The 20428-nt window shown below is 39.8% G+C and overlaps 1 protein-coding gene across 4 annotated transcripts in view; it reads left to right on the forward strand.

The window, feature by feature from the left end:
* Positions 1-20428, forward strand: part of slc2a9l2 (solute carrier family 2 member 9, like 2) — a 96839-nt gene that overhangs the window by 37616 nt on the left and 38795 nt on the right. For all 4 annotated transcript variants that reach the window (XM_069511007.1, XM_020086311.2, XM_069510999.1 and 1 more), the window contains 4 exons: positions 1984-2171; positions 3944-4054; positions 15580-15681; positions 16331-16406. In XM_069511007.1, the coding sequence (XP_069367108.1) occupies positions 1984-2171; positions 3944-4054; positions 15580-15681; positions 16331-16406 (477 nt within the window). The remainder of the gene's footprint in view (positions 1-1983; positions 2172-3943; positions 4055-15579; positions 15682-16330; positions 16407-20428) is intronic.

Consider the following 20428-nt stretch of genomic DNA (forward strand, 5'->3'; position numbering starts at 1 on the left):
CATCTCTGTTTAAGAACACAAGATTCATTTCTGAAGAAACACTCCATTTTCAGGAGGCTGAAGAAAAAATCTTGATTTCTGAAGTTTTAATAGGTTTTCAGTCTTGATGAGCCTCAGTTTTCTTTGCTTGAATGAGTTAATTACAAGATATCAAGATAGAGAGATTATTACAGCAGTCAGGTCAAAAACCTTGAAGTTCAGCAGAAGTTTACAGGAGGGAGCAGATAACAGTCTAGGTCACTACAAGTCATGTCAAGATTGTTAAACTGTCTAGAGGTGCATCTCATCCCAATGCCAGGAGGCGACTCAGCACAAAACATAAAACATCTTAATCCAATGCATTCAAATTCAAGGTTCTTCACACAAGATATTCAAAGGTATCAAAAGTTGTACAAGTCTAAAGTTTCCTGACATCTTTCCTGTAAGTGTGCGATCGTAACCAGCAGTCTCTGAAAAGTTATCTATTTTCAATGCCAAAATCTACTACTACTGCCTGCAGGCTCCACAGTTATTTGCTTCTCACATATTTAAAACATTAAAAAACCTGTCTATTGTATTGTAGTGTGACCAGCTGTGTTTGTACCCACACACACATTCACCAGGCCAAATGCTGCATCACACATCCATTTAGTTTGTCACGTAGCTAAAAAAGGAGAAGGGTTAGACTTTATTACTTTATGATTAATATTTGGAAATGGATTTAGTCGACTGTCAGAGTCAAGAAAGAGGGCGTGCACATACTTTATGTCAGTTCCAACAAGGCGTCAATGTCTTAAAGGTTAGCAGATTCATCACTGACCATCAATAACATCAGGTATTCGCAAAGCATTAAGTTTGGCAGGGTTTCCTGTCTCCTGTGCCATAACGCTTCGCACTGTCTGCCACGCAACTCCCACAACACGACATCCTGCTTTCACTGTCCCCGTGTGCTCACATGTACTTCTCTCAGTCATGTTTTCGACCTGTACCCACACTAGACTCCCCATAACACCAAGGATTCAACCTTTACTGGAGACGAGATTAAAGTGAGAGAAGAGTCTTTGCTTCCACATTTTCCCTCCAGCATTTTCAAGTCCATGTTCACAACGCGTGCATTCGACTGAGAGAAGAATATATTAGTCAAATGCTAGTGGCTATTGTTCTTACATTAGGTATGATATATAACAACTGCAATAACTTGTTGCAGGAGAGCAGAGTTAAAGTTTCAATTCAGGTTTTCTGGTCAAACAAATCATGTTGCCCACAAACTGCTTAAGAACAGATAATATAGATTCCTGAAATGTATTTGTCACCAAAAAAGGTCCAGTCTTTGTCTGCATCAAGCTGAAGAGACAACGATACAAAAAAACATTTATCCTCCTAAAATCATCCATGTTGTCATAAGCTGTGTGTCGTCTGCACTGCTCTATAAAGTCACATTGTGCTGATGAATGACGTTTCCCCAAAGGAAACATTTAGAGTGAAAACATTAGTGGACCCGAATAAAACACAGGCACTTATGTAAACATTCATTTTTTTCATATAAAAAGCACCAGTTGGATCAGAGATTTGTTGAAACATCTCTGTCCACATTGAACATTTGAAGAGTTGGTTATTTAAAACATCAGCTGTGAGGAGCTCGACTAGTTCAACGAATTAGCCTTGAATAATGAAAAATGCTGGTTATTGTGGAAACATAAATGGGGACATTGTGAAAAAGTCAATTAGATGTTAAAGTGCATCAACAGACAAAGCTGTGCAAATATCTGAGTCTATGCAAGAAAGAGCCACTTTTAAAAGGTCTTTCAGTTTGCATACAAATTACATTATTCACATACGATTTATAATCATGTATTCTAAGTGAGTGTTAAGGTTTTTAAGAAATTGATTCATTTATGATGATGTATATATATTTAATTGGATGTGTGTGTGTGTGTGTGTGTGTGTGTGTGTGTGTGTGTGTGTGTGTGTGTGTGTGTGTGTGTGTGTGTGTGTGTGTGTCAGCCTTCCAGAGGTTTTTGGGGAAGACGGATGTGTCCCAGGAGCTTGAGGAGGTGCGGGGGGAGGCTCAGGCTCAGGGCACCCTGCACACAGTCTCTGTGTTACAGCTGCTGAAGACCCCAACTGTTCGCTGGCAGCTCATCACCATCATCATCACCATGGCCTGCTATCAGCTCTGTGGCCTCAACACTGTAAGCTGCAGCTCCCAGCTCTCTGCTTTTCTCAGATTTCTCATTGTAAATCTCCTCTTTTACATTAGTCCAGACTGGACAAACTAAACACCTTTGAGTTTTTAAGACAACTGAAGTCTACCACAGGTTCTTTTTCATGTTTGGAAGGGGAGGGTGAGGTGAGGGGTGTTCAGCTGCAACATGAAATTTCAACACTAGATATCACTAAATTCTACACACCTTTAACGCAACTAAAACTTGTTTGCAAATCACCATAAAAATAATTATTAAAGAAGAATCATACAAGTTTCTGTGAGATTTCAAGTCTCTGGACTCACCACTGTGTGTAGTCAAATGTGTGGTCTTACGTTTAAATCATCTAGTGAGTGTGTTGTAAGATAAGAAATCAGTCAAATTTGTCTTGAGAAAAAGCTGGAGCTTCCTGTAGCCAACATGAAACATGGCCCTATTTCCCTGGTAAATCTGCACAAACAAGTCAGTATTTCATTTCCATTTTCCGAAATGTTTGGAAAAAGCATAATCATTTCCAAGTCTTTAAAAAAAAAAATTAAAAAAAATCCCCATCTGGGCTGGCGGTTAACTGCTGAGCCGCTGGGGTGTGCTGTCTTATCACAGACCTGTCAGCGACAAAAAAATCAATACAATCACAGCCTTTCTGTCAGTGGACCAAGTGTGGCAACATATTCCCAACAGAGGCCCTCTGGGTCTGTGCCCGCTAAGTAGTGACCCTGCATTGGTGGTCTAGGATAGTATGAGTAGGCTCTTTTATTTAGTTCAAGTTTTAAATTATATTATGCATTTGTCCATTTTTCATCTGCTTTTTTAATTTAAAAAATGTAATCAATTATCAAAGCTTTTGAAACCAGTGAACTTGCTTTGTTTGTGCTCAACACTTCTGCGTATGACCACAGTGAGAACCCCCACCCCAGCAAGACCACCTTCACACACCCAGGATTAGCTGTGCACATAATCTCAGTAGTGGGAAATAGTATTTGACCAACATAGCTGGCTGCATACAAAGCCTGCTAATGGATGTGATTGCTTTCCCCCAAATTAATATTCAGGGTGTATATTACCAATAATAAAAACCTCATTTAATTTTTCATGATTGAGTTTTCATATTTTCACATTTGATAGGTTGATGGACTTCTCGATAAAATACATGATGCCCAGAAATCACAAAGCTCATTTAAATAATCACAGATATGAACAAGGCTTCATTTGCATATATTTTCATTCAGAGAAGACAGGGATGTAATTTAGATCACTCTGAAGGTCATATACTCTTCACACTCCCCACCATCACCATCAGACAAGTCAAATGATTTCAGTAAACATCACAGTCTGAGAGCGACACGCTGATGTTTCACTGAAGCTGATGTTTCAGCAGCTTACCTTGGTGCACTGAAGCTGATGTTAACCTGACATCTGAGAAACATCCCTGCAACCATTGTCACAGCCCAGTGCCTCATTTTGTCATAACTAATAATTTCTGACATTTGCCTTTATAGATATTATATAGCGTCTTTATCTGTCACAGGGACAGTTGGAGAGAATAATGCAGACCTTAGGTTAGAGGAGAGAATGCAGGGAAAACTGAGGCAGGGAGTTTCATAACTTTATCATGTGTCCAGGTTGTTGAGATTCTTTAAATGTCAGGTTTTAATTGAAGCGAATAACATTAATTTTGTTGCGTGTATGTTGGTTATGCCGATGTATGTGTAAAACCTATAAAGACCAATATAAGTAAGTTGTGGTTACCTTCTTCACAGATCTGGTACTACACTAATGGGATCCTTCGGGAAGCGGGCTTTGCTGATAACATCCTCCCCTACATCACACTGAGCACCGGGGCTGTGGAGACGTTGGCGGCCGTTATCTCAGTAAGTTGGGTGTGAAACACAGTTTGACAGCCGAGACCCCCATGATGCCTCAACTGCTAAACTTTGCTGTGTCTCTGGAAATATCCAAAGAAAGTTTTTGTTGCTTGCAATTGTGACGAAAACTATATTTTAAAAGATTACTAGAGCATTTATTCCAAGATATGAATATAGATAAATGTTGTTTCCTCTTTTGTAAAGATAACATAATGTATTAATCCACTTGGGGGAAATTCAGGTATAACAGCAGCCTTAGAACAGTAGGAAGAATAGAGCAAGAATAGAATGGAATAAAACATGTAAGAATACAAAACACAAAAATTCGTGACACTTGTCATGTGCTTGAACAAGTGGTGTAAAACCCTCTCAAGGTGGCATAGTGATGTTGCCATAAGTCCCTTAGTAAGGCCTCCTTCCATGGGTGGTGCTGTTGCAAATGAGGCAATCCAACCATATGTGCACCCTGAGAAGCTGTGCCTTATTTTTCTGCTTTGTTTTTCTTTTTTAACTGGCCTAAAATATTTTTTGTATCCTGCTATGACAGGTGGAAAGTTGCACATGGACAGTGTGTCTGTTGGGTTAGAGGCAAGTGCACAGTGATTGTGGGTTCAGTTGCAGGAGAGTTGTGTGTAGTTTTGTGATTGGCCTTATTGTTAATACTATTTGTAATGTGTGTGTGCAAAGCTTGCAGCCATGAAATCTTGAATAATACAGTTTGAGTAGAATTACACACTGGAGCTTTTCTTCTTCGTCTTCATACAATAATATTCAGAGGTTTGGTTTGACCACCAGCCGCCTGTGAATAACAGCAGATTCATGTAAATCTGCTCCACTCTCAGTTCATTACTGCAATAGATTTTTTTGCTGTCTATTCACAGTGATTATAGTTATTTGTAACTAGTGTTATAGACAGTCCAAATTGTTCTCACATGGGTCAAGACCTGTTGAATTGAATAGTTGCTCAGTCATTATCCTCATACTCCCACATGAAATATCGTCTGCTGAGTTGACGTGAAATGGCAGAACTGTCAGCAGGAGTTCATTCCTGCTCTGGCAGCTGATCTGTCATTGGATGACAGAGCAGAGAGCACTTTGTATCAGACAGCTCAGTGGACTCAATACCTGTTGGAGTGTCCCTGTTGGCATCCTGTTTATACTATAGTATTTCACACTTCAGTGTAATACAATGTTTGCCATGCACTAACATCACTGTGCATTAAACACTAATAAAACTACAGAACACCTTTCTGACTTTTATATATTTATATATATACTTATATATATTACATCCTGAAATCCACCAGCATCGTGTACCAAAGAGCTGAGTGATGCAGATCTATGCAGGTATATCTAACCCTCCATAATATTCCTCTACTGAATTGTCAGTCTGTCATAAAATGAGTTACTGTTGGTGTACTCCAACGGGGCGTAGTGATGTCTGTCTGTCCCTCTGTGATTATTTTATTTCTGGAAAACGAAACTTGAAAACTAATATTTTAAATGAAACCGTTAATCAGGCTGCAAAATGTTGCCTTTGTTAAATGTTTATTTATTTCCATTGCAAAGAGTTTGACAGTATGCTCTCAACCCAGAACTTTATTACCAATGAGTAACACAAAACAAACACACGCACTCTGTTTATGTGGTGTGGATATGAAGGCCAAGCCATCGACCTTGTTATCACTGGCAGTGAATCACAAAATAACAATATATTTTTATGATGCTCATTTAAAATTGAAATGTAAAAGTTTTCTAGTGTTTATAAAAGTCTAAACAGTAAAAGTCTTTATATATAGAGGAATATTTTTAATTATATAAAGTGATATTATATGCCTTTTAATGTGTATCTTTTCACTGCGGGAAATATTTTGACTTCAGGTTACTGTGACAGCACCAAATCATCTGCTCTTTCAGCTTTAGTGAGTGCCGGGGGCGCATGTCATCTCCTGATGACTCTTTAATTGTGATTTCCATCAAAGCTTCCGTTCATTCTTCCGTTCAAGCATCAAACGGCTACAAATGACTCTTGTTCCTGAGAGGTAGGCTGCTATGAGACTATGGATAATTGCATTTATGAAGCTATTTCAGTGAAAATGAGTTTGATGTATTCAGTGGAAATTCACATAACAGTTAGCTATAGGATTTCTATCGTACTGAGCATGATCCAGTTATACTGATCCAGATAACAGGATCAGACACGGAGTGAAGGACTGCATCACATTGAAAGAGCTTTTGGGATTTGCTGACTGAACTTCCTGAAAATGACGCTGTTATTAACTTGTAGTGCCAGTTTCCTGGCTGTGGACAAAACCTCCTATATTTGTCAAATCAAGCATGTTGATGGTCCAGTGTCTTTGCAGGGTTGTCTAATGGTTACACTCTCGTTTGAGCATTTGCAAATTTTGTAAAGTGAGATTGAAAGGGCTCCCTAGACGGTACGCAAGAACGGCACTGCTGTGCTCTAAAACGAATTCTTTTCAATGCACCATGAAATGTTTTTTCACACCACTCCACACTCAAGTTCCCGCTGCGACAAACAGTTGCATGTCCAATAGAAATGAAGCATCGAGCCAGGCAGAATGCACAATGGAGGAAAAGCGGATATTTTTTGAGTGAGACTCGGTCCTGTCTAAAACAACTAAGGCAGATGCATACGTAAGCTGCAGTGACATTTGTCTGAAAACAAAAATCCTGAATTCTATGACATGAGTTTACATGACACATTGTCAGGTGTGTTTTAACAGATGGATTTGTTGTAGTTGGGGACAATGTATAAAACAGAAAACTCTGCTTATTTAGCTCTGATTCCAGCGGCCAGTATAGCGCAAACCACTTTAAATCTGAAAAGACCTTAAAACTTGTGATGGAAATCTGAAAATACAAGAGGCTGCATTACCAAATTTGTGTTTGTGTATTTATTAGGAGCTTTGTGCAGAAAGGATCAACACAGAGAGTCACAGGGATCTCAGAGGGCTGATGAAGAACAGTCAAATGCAAGCATTTTATATAGGAGAACTAAGGCTGTTTGTCTGAGCCTCTTCAGACTAGTTCTGTAGGCACAGTTTGAGACAGGAATTATGACACAGGAAACTTATTTGAATAAAATTCCTTTAAAGAAAGAGCCTCGAGGTCATAAAGGTTTAGGTCACAAACAGTTCAGGTCTTAAAAGTCTTAGACAGGGATATCAATGTTACTTTTCAATTACAAAATAGTTTCCCACCACACTTAGTTATTTTTTACACTACACACTGTAAATGTGTCAAGCAACTATTGTAAAGATATTTATTTAGACACGGCTGCAGCTTCCTGTAGCCATAGTCAACTTGTAAGTCTGCACAAACACATGAACAATTAAGTCCTTTATTGCTGATTTTAGATATTTTAGGTAAACCAAAATTGTAGTGCCAGCCTGAAGTTTCTTATATTTGACTCGCTGACATATGCTGTCCAGGGTTTCTTCAGCATGGTCAGTCGTCAATGCGGCTGTCGTACAACCTACAATTATGTTGTCACCGTCTTGAAATCATAACATTTCAGCCATTTAATCATACAATTGTGACATACGATTTTCCACGATCACAGAAACAATAAAGTAACCTGAACAACTGGTCCTTATTAGAAAATGTATAGTGACCCTCTGTGTTATTTAAGTTTTTGTGCCCTTCAATTTTGGTCACTGGTTTTAGACTCTGTATCCCTAATGCCATATTACCAGAGGGGAACCAGTGTTCATGTCTCTGTCAACACACCGGCCAAATGATGATTAAAAAAAAACCAACCTGTGCAGTAGAACAGATAGTAATCCAAAGAAATGGCTGGCGAGAACATCAAATAATACATTTGTGGGATTGGGATTAAGACTTTGATCTGCAGCCAGATGAAGAGCGGGCTGATTGACGTAGCTGTCAGGTGACTCACTTCAAACGCCAACATGAATCCTTCAGATAAGAGTTTTCCCTCCAGCACAACAGCCTCTTCCCATAAGCCACAGCCAATTCACACCATCCATCTTACAACTGACTGTTAACAAGGAGCCCAGGGCTGTTTGACTGGCATTCACAGCAAAGACAGAACTGATCAGAATTAAAATCACATATCCATCTGTTGTAATACTGAATACGTTCATCAATCTAACATATTACTGGTGCTGAACTGTGAATTTTTAGTACGTCAGATGTCATGTAGTGTATATTAATAATTCATATTTGTTGAGAAATCTGTAACTACAATGCAACAATCGTTGAGAAAAATATATAGTTAAAACAACTGTATGTGATTTTTCTATGTCTATATTTAGCAAAAACAAGATAGAATTTTGTTTAGAAAATGTTATGCGTCTTTTTTTTTTTTTAGTTTTTTTTTGTGTGACCAGTGTTATTGGAACAGTGATATTTCAACACTGAGCAGATACCATTTGTATGAGCCTCATGTTTACAATCGGGGACGCTTTGACATCTGATAAGAACCATTCATTTGATTTGTGTTTTCAGGAGGTTGAAATATTTATGATATTCAAATCAGTGTCTGCGGCTTTGAACTGCCTTTTCTTTTGCTTTTTCATATTGTAAGCATTTGAACGGTGATGTTTAATCCCTCGATCCTGTCATACGTGCTTCCTAATATGTCAAAGAGAAGAGCTGCAGGGTGTATTTGTCTCTAACACTTGTAACAATGGCTTTGCAGTGCTGGCAACATGAATGGAATATATTCTGACATGTTATTCAGATATTTCACATGTTCCAGTGGAAGAAATGGCCTCAGTAGAAAACTCAGTATGTGCTGCTGAAGTAAAATCTACTCATTCCTGTAAGCACCACACAATTCTGCCAGGAAAGAGGAGTTGTCTTTTTGCTCTTTGCAGTTTAGTGCTAATGAGTTTTGGGAGTTCCCTGGCTCCCTGTGCACCCAGAAGACACCACCTCTCCTTATATCGTTCTTCAGGGAAATTAAGATTTGCTTCTTGATTAGAGACAAGACAGAAAAAGGCAGCTGTCACTTAACGATTGTGGTGTGAAAATCAGTATGACATTTTTTTATCAAAGTTGATAGGATGGTAGTCTGTTTAAATTTTATTTGAAAACAAGGAGTTTTTAGGACCTGTCGTGAAAGAGATGGAATTTTAACGTGAATTTTAAAGTATCAATTATTATTTGTGTCATTTAACAGTGGAAGTGAACATATAACTAATCATAAAGACCAGTGCAGTGTTTGCATTTAATCTGTCCACAAAACCCTGAAGCTAAACCACTGCTGTTGTACGAAAAGCTGTTCATTTTTGTATTCAAAGCTCCAAAGAACCCCGGATTGGAGAATCGGTTGTCATTGCAGCTGTTGTGATCAAGAATGTAGCTTACGCCCCTGCCAATGCTGCTACAGAGCGCTGTTTGACCTTCAAATGAATCACATGCCCAATTCCTTGGGCCCTTAACAATTCACATCTTAAGTGAGAATCTGATGAGATGAACGGTTCTTGAGATATGCGCTCCACGTACTGCGGAGACGTCTCACAAAAGCCCACAATAACAAAAGCCACACAACTGATACAGAAACAAAACCGGTTAGGTTGACGGTTTGTTTGTGAAAACTTAGTCAAGCAAGTCACAGCTTAAAAATAGCGTCTTTTCTATTTGAGGTGTTATGGTATAGGTCCGTTCTTCTCATGGCTGTTCCAAGCATCCTTACCATAACATCTCAAGTACACAAGCATCACATTTTAAGTGGTGGCACTATTGACCGGGTTTTCACAAAGTTCACTTTACACAGTAAGAAACTCTACTCGTATCATTGTCAGCATCCATTGTCGCAGATTTTGCAGTTGTGTGATTGCTTTTGTGTTGTGGCTTTTGCATTTGTGTTTTCCATTAATGTGCTTGTGTGAGAAGTCTCAACCCCCGAAACATACAGCCAGACGGATTTGTGGATACACAGACTGATCTTTGGATAGATGTTGCTTGTGTCAATTTGTCATCAGTGTAGCTGACATCATCTCCCACTCAGACATTGCCCTTGAACATCGTGGTGTTTCGTTTTGGTCACATTCAGTGCTTGCTTGGTATAGTGCAGGAATTCCAACCTGCCACACCAGCCCGTCAGGATGAAAGTGTTTGTTCAAAATCTTTTATTCAACATGCATTAATGATGCCGTCCAGTGCTGTCACTGTGCATCATGATCACAGAAATCAACCTTAAACAGAATATCAGAATAATACAAGTGCAAAGAAAATGTCCTCAACAGGTCTTTGCAGTATGATTGGTGAAACATGAGCTGCACACGCAGACAGAGGTTGCTTGTGGCAGTTTCACACCTCTGGTAAAAGGACATTAGTTGTTGCTGCACATTTCTATGATAAAACCGTTCCCTTGAAACCCAGTGGACTCCATAGCAGAGGCCTGAAAAAGAGGACAAAGATTGAACCTAATAGAGGCCAGACCCACAACATTTACTGATTATGTATCTCCACAGATTCCACCCACAACAAGCTGGTGGCCATTACACCCTGTGGATTTAATGATGTTCACCTGTGCCAAGGGACCACACAGATATGGAGAGAGCTCCATGTTTTGATGTTGAAATCCACTCTTGAATTAATGAGAATGGAAAAAAATAAAAAACTAACCACCCACTGACAAAAACAAAAAATACACATACACACATTTCTTGAACGAAAAGGAGCAGGAAGAAGAAACATCTTATATTGCCTGCCCCTTCATATAAATAACATTAATACAAAAGCCCATCCATTTCTTTGATTTCCCTTCCTTCACAAATCACATTACTAATCATCACAACATAAATATTACTCAATCATTTCATATCTTTGTTTTTCTTTATACATTTCATTAAGTGTCATTTGGTATTAATGTAAACAGCTTTTTCAGGTAGTAGTCTATTTTTGTCTTTCCACATAACCCATAATATCTTTAAGTAACTAAATCTATAGTCTGCACATATAGTCTGGCATAAATAAAGTAGGTGGTAGGTATTAAAGAAATCCCTGCGCACTGTCAGTCATATTTTTTTTGTTTTTTTTTTGTTCAATGTGTTTATTCATTTTACAGGCAAAAGTACATACAATGAGAACTGTCAGTCATATTTGATTTGTACATGTAATGCTATAAAGAAAAAAGTGGGGGTGGCCATGCTTTGTGTCCACTGCAATTATTGTACTCTGAACAAACACACACACACACACACACACACACACACAACCTCATGAGAGCACTGATATCATTACGAATAATATTCGTATCAATATAAGCTTTAATAATAATAACAATGATACAAATATATTATTCGGGGAGATATCTGTTTTTTCTGATCTTCTTTTGATCTGATCACACGCACGCACATAAATAAAAAAACATTAAATGTGGTAAATGTCATTGCCACCTGGGTTCCCACCTGACCCAGTTAGTCTGTGAGTGTCCTCCTGTTCACACGCACACACTGTGATCAAACTCCCTTTAGATTTGGCAGTTTACTCATCCGTCATGTGTTCGGGCTGTAGGAGGGAACCAGTGCACCTTTTATCCAGGTGCTCTGGTTCCCTCTCGAACTCATGAAGGTTAGGTAAACTGAAAAATCTAAATTAGTTTGACCCCGTGTGATGCACTGGCTACCTGTCCCTAGCGCTGCAACAGTGCATGCTGGGATAAGCCCTTTTGCGACAAGGCACAAAATAAGCAGGTGTGTCGGAAATATATGGGATGGGTGGATGAGTCAGTCCTGCCTGTTCAGTGAATGGCTGTATTTCTGTTGCAATGCGGACAACTGACTGAAGCATTGTCTTATTATAATATATGTAGTTATAGAAAATAAAAGTTGATTATAGAGCATGCAGGAATCTACCTTTTAAAACAGTGATTTTGCTTTAGGCTAGGAAACAATAACAGCGCTGTCACGTAACAGGTTTAGTGTGCTGCCATTTACTTACATGCACTGACTGAGTGTATCGCTGTGTGTGACAGTTTAGACACACAGATTTTAAAACTTACCACCGACTCCAGCTGTTCCTCATATTTTTCATTGTGGCCCTCACCTCATGTGTTCCCTCTGTAGCCTAATGAAGTGACGTCACACGCCGCCTTAATGTTATGCTTACAAGCCTCCTCAGCACAAATTCATGCCGCCTGGAGCGACCTGGAGCGACTTATCGCTTCATGTCTGTTCACATCTGCTCATATCTTTCCATTAGCTGTGTATGCATTCAAGCTGTGGAAGAATTTTTCATCTCATTAAATCTGAATGCATCATTAATCATCAATCAATGACTTACACTTTCTCATGTTTATGTAATTTATACTATATTTATTCAGTAGATTCTGATTCTTCTAACACAGCTATTATTACTCCTTTGTGAAACATATTATGGAAGAAAAGGGCATAATATATTTGTTCTTGATGCAGAACACTATCTGTTGACCTAATGCCCTCTTTTCTTTGTCCCACTGGGCTTGTTGCCTTTTCGCTACAGCGTACTTCTCACCACACGCCTGGCTAACATACGAGAACCATGGTGTGTGTGCCACCACTTATTAAATCACACATATCTGGCTGTGTCGTCACTCTGTGGCCCTCAGGCAGAACGTCTTAACACAAAAACCCTCATGATAATAAAGCAGCATATTAAACTACACATACAAATTATTTTAAAAAACACACTGGCGCTTTGATAAATTAATATTTGCTTCATTCTTTAAATTTGTTTTTAATCATATTTCAGAGATAAATACTCAGTGACAGAAGTAAATGATTGCTTTGTGGTAACTGTGATGAATTCTGTAGCTTGACTAACCTTTAAGCCCGTGGACACTGTCTGTAAATGCAGTACAATTATCTACCAATGAATATTCCTCCAAAGGAGGAAAGACGAATTCTGATGTAATCAGCTATACTTACAGATGCAGAGCATTTGTTCTCCTTTAAGTACCTTGTATAAATTGCAGATTTTTTAACCCCCAGACATCACAAAAAAAAACACATATACAGACAGAGGGCATGAAAACACAAAGGCAAACCTAAATAAGTAGATCTGGAGCTGTTTTTGAAGATTTCCACAGATCTTAAATCAAGAGTCCAGAGTTCAAATCCCCTTAACTGAAATTTGTCCATTAGTTTTTAAATTAACCTTGTGACATGTGGGGAACATAGGACTGCAGTAGACCTCCAATGCAAGCAGAAGCTGGACGATACAGAGCTCTTTAGAGCTGCTTTCAGTGAGTCGGAGTCTCCTGTCAGTAAAAACTCAATGAGCCCATATGAGAACACAGCCGGAGATTGTCTGGAGGATTCACTGTGAGGGAGTGGGTGTGTTGAAAATGTTATAAAACAAAAGATTGTAACTATCTCAGGATGAAGACAGGTGTTGATGTGTTGTAAAAGTAGACACGTGATCTCTAAAGCTGAATTAATACGTCACGTCCCACCCCCTGCATGCTAAACCACCCCTTGCCTGAACGCACCAAAGGTTTTCTTGTTGAAAATGCATTTGACTCCTGCTGCATTTTTTATACGTGAAAGGAAAACTCCAGAAAAAGTCTGGACCCCATTGTACGGACATTGTTTGTGTGTTTTTGTGCGGTGATTGTCATTGGTGTAAAAAAATAAACACAGCACCATTATCACCATCTGTGACACATTTCTTGATTCACATCCTCTCCCGAGGGTTTAACCAGGGATGGTGAAGGGTCAGTTGAGCCTTGAGCTGGTGCGATTCATCTTTAATGGCTCATCTGCTTCTTGATGTGATTAATGATGACCAGACTTAAGTCCTGCCCACTGGGGGGGGCTTCATTCGCCATGTCTGTCCTCCTTCAAGTCTGCCAACAAGTGGGACATTGGGTTATGTATTTTGACATTGAGAGAGATCGGTCATTTTTGGTTCAGTTTGTTATTTTTGAGCACAAAATAGACACAATCATTTTGATCAGACCACCATCTGACTAACTCACTGGTACTCCTATTCTGTGTGTCTGTGTGTGTAAAAAAGAAAAAAAAAAGGCCTACACGTTTTTGGGAGTGGTAAAAGCACATACTTTCCTGTCAACTGACACTACACTTCTGTCCCTGCTCTAGTCAGCCTCTTATGCCTAAGACCTTAATGAGTTGCGGCTTTGCTGGTGTGGATGGCATGACTTTGTGGGGGGGGGGTTGCGAGTTGTTTCTGTCCTGTCTCTTTAGGGACACATTCATACACTCACCCTATGACTATCTTGTTTCCTCATGATTAGGTTGTCCAGCTCCTCCCCCACACCCCACATACACACATTAAAAGCCCCTATGTTTTGTTTCCCACCTTGGCTCCACTCAGCAGCTCCTCTGTTCGGGGACACACACTGTAAAAACACCAGTGACCTTTTTCACAACCCCGTGAAATCCCACTGGTTTGGTGAGTTGAGGGCATGAATACTTTAATGTCCTGGGGCCATGAAGGAAGCAGACCTGCAGCTGAGGTTGGAGCTTTGCTCGGGGCTCAATCCGGTGCTGGCTGTGACTGAGTTAGGTCTCCACGTTATGCCTCATGCTGACCCAACCAGAGATCACCTGAGTGAGAAGGGACTGTGGAATTATTGATGAGCCGATCTGTATTATTATGTATGAGTAAATCTTTATATGTATGTCGCTGTGTGTACCATATAATACATTATATATAGGGTTTACTTCACCACCAAATTTGTTTCAGTAGAATTTATTGGTTGCTTGAAGGGTTTAGAAAATAAATTTGATAAGCTGCCTCTGCCTTCAGCAAACCTTTGCATTTAAATTCATGTGTCCCGGATTGTAAGTAATGCCAATATATATCACACACAGTATGACTTAGAGAGCTGAGGAGGTGGATTTAGATCACATATTGGTATGTTTCATGTTCTTTGTTAAAACAACTGGAAATGCTAACATTTGATAGAGCATACCTGGCCCATCTCTGATCAGGATTAATGGTTCTTATACCAACTGCATAGTAATCCTTCGAGCAGTTTTTACGTAATCCTGAAAACATACAAACAGACAAAAACGTAACCTCCTTGGCGGATGTAATTAGCTCTAATCTCAAATCAATGGCCTAGTAAATGATTGTTATAGGTCTGCAGGTATTTAGTTAAAAAACCTAAGTGAAACTTTGACCTGATGATGTATTAAACATTTGCTGGGCATCAAAGTGATTAGAATTCATCCTCTGGACACGATGAAAATCATCAAATTCCATAAAAACCCCCTCTAACTGTTGGGAAGTTATGACTTTAAGGTCTTTAAGCAAAACAAAATTGTTGCCAGCGTAGTGACACAGAATAAATGAGGAAGAGTCATTTGATTTCCAAAGTCAGCAAGTTTCATCCCCTTGGGGATGTTTAAATTTAGTCTGGACAAAGGTTGACGGACCAGCTGACCATCTGTGCGACCGACCCTCACACTGTCATCCCGAGTGCCAGTAGTAATATCTTAAGATAGGTCTGTAATCACACTACAGTGGCACAGACCCCCCTGGGAATGCATCTGATATTAAAATGCTATTTTTTGTCCCATCTCCAGGGTTTGGTGATAGAACGAATCGGCAGGAAGCGTCTCCTCATCCTTGGGTTCTCTGCCATGGCCGTGTTCTTCAGCCTCCTCACCGTGTTCCTCAATTTCCAGGTAAGCTGCTCTTCCTGTTCTGCATTGACCTCAATCTAGACACACTGCAAGGATGTGTCACATAGTTGCTCAACATTTTAATGTGAGCAAATCCCTGTCTGGAATCTGCTACTCTGTGTAAATGTTATAATTAGACACAACCCCTGTTTTTTAGAACAATTCAAAAAGAGGAAATATCTCTTAATATCATATGGTGAATGTTTTTACTGTATATAGTCTTATTGACCACTTGGAATGCTTTACAGTACAAGTCACCCATTCATGCACACATTCATTCAACGCTTCTATACACACTTTTTCTATCGCACTGTCGACAGCCATCAGGGGCAATTAAGGGTTCAATGTCTTGCCCAAGGACACTTTGGCATGCAGTCAGGAGGAACTTGGGTTCGAACCACGGACCATCTAGTTAGTGGACAACCCTCTCTACCTCCTGATCCGGTATTCAAATATCAAGCTTCATACGGCTTAACAAGGTGCAACATCCTCTGCCCTTAACCCTAGACTAGAGTGAGGAAAAACCACCAGGAGTTCCTTCACTCAGGACGGACAGAAGTGCAATAGATGTCACATGATGTAACAGAGAAGATCGTCATGATAACAATATTTAAAACAAATCACAACATCATCTCTCTCTCTCTTCTCTCAGGATAGTGTATCATGGATGCCCTACCTCAGTTACATCTGTATCCTGGCTGTGATTGCGTCCTTTTGCTCTGGTCCAGGTAAAATCACTGACCTACATTTCCAGCTTAGGGTTCGATTGTATTCTTCATTTATCCTTTTCCTCATCTTCTTTCACAATCACTCCTCAGAACCCCACTTCACTTGAAACTGCACTTAAAAGAGACTGAGCAAACACTTCTGTCTTCTTTTGTCAGATCTCCTAATTCACACGTGGCCCCCAGAATAATCAGCATCCTCAACTTTAAACTTGCAAAAAAGACACAGAGCCATAATTGCAGGGTCTTTCATGCTATTAGTTACCATCCAACTGGTGCGTCCGTAATTAGAATCACAGTGGAGGTGCTGTCATGTATTAGTGTACCAGATGGGGGCCATACAGTATGTCATAGCATGGTTCTGTATCTGCACTGTGGAGTGTGCACAGAGGATCCTTGTGGGACTTTGACTTTGTTTCAAGGTGAGGCTCTGGCTGTCGTCTCAAACATACACGTACCTTTAGAAAAACAGTCTCTCCAGGGAGCTTTTATCCAATCCAAGAGCCCCCTGGTATCAGGAGGAGATGAGCATTACGTGGTGTGTGTAAAAACAGACTTTTCATAGTGATCGCACACACTGAGTGTACATAGAAAGGTCAAACCACCATACTCACGCACATGAAATTGCAGGCTGCACAGTGCTGCCACTGTCCTCTATTAAAATGCCATCAGTGCAGCTTTTCATTCAGTGCCTTGCTCAGGTGCACTCGTGTGGGAATCGTTGAGGGAGGACAGATCATCTCCCGTTTATTTCAACTGCACACTGATGATTTATGGCCTGTTGTGACAAACGAAACCCTTTCAATGCCGAAGAGGGTTGAGGGACTGGGAGGGAGGAGGTGAGCAGAAAGTGCACATGAGGGATGACCCCAGCTGTGCTGCGAGCGTGCGGGTGGATAAACGAGGGGGCCACGGTTTCTCTGAAGTAATTTCCCCATGCAAACAGTGGCATTTCAATGTTTGAGGAAAACACAACGATGATGTGACTCTGTGAAAGTGAAAAATCTCACGTTTTGTTTTGCTATAACCTCCGGGACAAATGACATGATGCAGTAAAAACACACTGCTACCCAGTTAGCTAGTTGACTGTTTTTTCCTTCTGCTCTTTGTACTATAAAGGATCATGATCATTAAACCTTAATACAATACCTCATCTGTGAACATGATTTGTGACTGAGTCATGACAGTGGAGGAGAAAAAAACAACTCCCATGATCCCATGCAGCTTTCCGCCATGGCATCATCTAACTTGGTCTTTGTGATTGAGACCTCTAGTGGTCAAAGTTACCTATCGTACATTTAATGGAAGGAATGCAACCTACAATTTACTGATGTGCTCAACAAGTAATAACAATCATTTTTGTTGTCATCTGAGTGATAAGTTGTATTATATCTCAAAGTGTAAAAGACGACTGATGTTTCTCTGACCAGTATTGACAGTATAACAATAGTAGTTCTGTGACTTTGGTCTCAGTTCTGTGTGATCTCATCTGTTGTGGAAATTTGTTCAGTCGGTCTGACTAAGTCCTCATTACTTGGGATCGCCTGTAATGTATTGTCACTGAGACGCAACCTGGCTCATTAAACTGCAGCGTGGACCTTATGTGAGCGGTAAATCCAACACCTACAGGAGAGGATATGAGCAGTGGCATCTATAATGAATATTTACAGTCTGATTTCTTTGCGCAGTGAGGGCACGCTACATTCCTTCCTTTGCATCATTACAAGCCTGACATCAATAATTGGAGGACCAAACTGTGTTTTTCCATCTTTTTAGTTTTATTTCTTTCTTTTATCCCTTCAACTTTTTTTGTCAGACTGTACACAAAACTCTTTCTGCCAAATTCTCCTTGATGGTTTTTTTTCTCTGCTGCTCCACTCTCAACCTTGGTCCCTTTCTGCCTCGTCTTTGTGTGCATATTGTAAATTGTCCAGATGTAGCCATACCATACCTGCCCACTGGGCATCCTCGCTGACTGTCCTCTGTGAAATACCTGACTGCTCATGGAATCTGCCCCCTGCCAGCACAGCTGCTCCTGTTGCTCTTCAACATGGAAATAATTCAGTTTTTAGTCCTGTTTGCCAGATTGTCTCTGTTGCCTCAATGCTGCAGTATTCCATTGAGTCCAGATATTTATTGTATTCTTCCTAATTAGACTAGCTGTTGTAGATCCTGTCCACCTGCTGCCTTTCTGTCTTGATGCCTGAATCCTGGTGCGCGCGTGTGCGTGTGCATGCGTGTGCATGCGTGTGCATGCGTGTGCATGCGTGTGCGTGTGTCCCCTTGTTCTCACTGTGAAGGGCAGCTGTAATCACAAAATCAAACCCTTGCTTGTTTGTGTTGAAGTGGTGTATTAAAACATCCTTGTTTACATCAAATTATATCTAATGTAATTCTGACTTTATATTTTCTTTTTGGTTTTGACCTCTATAGTAAGACGGCATGTTAGTGACACAATGGGAAAAAAATTGATTTCAAGAATGTAGTCTTAATATTAAAGGTACAGTGTGTAGAATTTTGTGATATTGAGAGTTGGGATTGCATGTTGCAGCTGAACACCCCTCACCTCACCCTCTCCTTCCAAACATGAAAAAGAACCTGTGGTAGCTTCAGTTGTCAGAGTTGCCTCTTTAGAGAGGACCCCCTCCATGTAAATATAAAGTATTTAAATATAAAGAGCCTGTTCTGGGGTAAAGAAAACTACAATTCATACAATTTAGATGAAATGAACTATTGAAATCATCATGGGGATCATTCTATATTAAATATCTGCCAATAGTTCCCTTTCACCTTAATCTTACACACTGGATAAAGTCATTATATAGGTCTTATAGTTTCTCAAGGCACGATTTTTTTCTTCAATGAAACAAACGAAACACTTTTATCTATGTAGTCTATGTTTTTAAGTCAAATGGTATCAGTGGCTTGGGTGAGTGTCTCTTCCCTTGTACTGTTTTGCATTTCATTTCATTTCATCATCTCTGCACTCTGCTCCTAGTCCAGCCAACCAAATATGAGGTAAAAAATATTTGTTAGGCCGTAAAGGTCGAACTTGTCATACTGTCAGCAAAAATATGAATGATACACGTCACAAGTGGCACACTGATGCCAATGGTACCAGAGTGACTCTACTAATAAGTTCCAAATCCAAACTTTTTAGCCTATCAGTTTGTGTGCAGATATGCTGTAGTTCTATACAGTCTGTGTTGTGCCAACAAATTTCATCTACTGTATAAATTTGCATTGCAGAGACAGATTCACGGCTCAGTCCGCTGTTTTATGCTGTATTTCATGCTTTATGGATACTATGAATCACCATTAGTTTCATTTTGCTCTTATCAAGCTTTGTCCGGAGATCTCAGATTTACACTGAGAATAACCAACTGCAAGATTAAGGTCTGTCTTTATGAGTCTCCATGAGAGCAATTTTCCAGAAGGTAAAGTCTGAAGGACAAATGGCCACTTTGGCATCAGTATTAATTTCTTCACTGTTTCTCTCCTTTGAAGAGCAAACCCGTTTAATTTTTCCTCCTCCAACACACTTTGGCAGGCGTACCTGAGGATTTGTGACTGGCTGCTTTGTCACTAAAATGATTACAGGCTTGAGTGAAACAGATTAGATTAAAATCTGGATGCCGAAAAGTGTAATTTACTTCCAGTCGTTTCTCACTGCTCCAGCAAACACTGGAAAGTTGTCGGTGTTGGGTGAAAGTCTGTTTTGGATGAATTTGACTCATTTCACCTCAAAAGTGGAAACCAGCTTATATTTAGGTTTGATGATGAAAGGTTTATGTTGTTTTTCCTTCAGTGTGGAAACATGCAAACATTAAGAGAAATGCTGAGCTTCTACTGATCTAGTTGTGTTTTGGATGGATTATGTATATTAGATTCGAGAAAAACTATATACTAGTATATAACAAATCAATTGGGAACAAAACATTTCAGGTATCCACGGACACACGGGACTTGTGTCAGACAGATGGCAGATAATGATCCTACATTACAAAATCCGCCATTTATTACTT

The sequence above is a fragment of the Paralichthys olivaceus genome, chromosome 2 (genome assembly GCF_024713975.1).
Source record: "Paralichthys olivaceus isolate ysfri-2021 chromosome 2, ASM2471397v2, whole genome shotgun sequence".
Lineage (NCBI taxonomy): Eukaryota > Metazoa > Chordata > Actinopteri > Pleuronectiformes > Paralichthyidae > Paralichthys > Paralichthys olivaceus.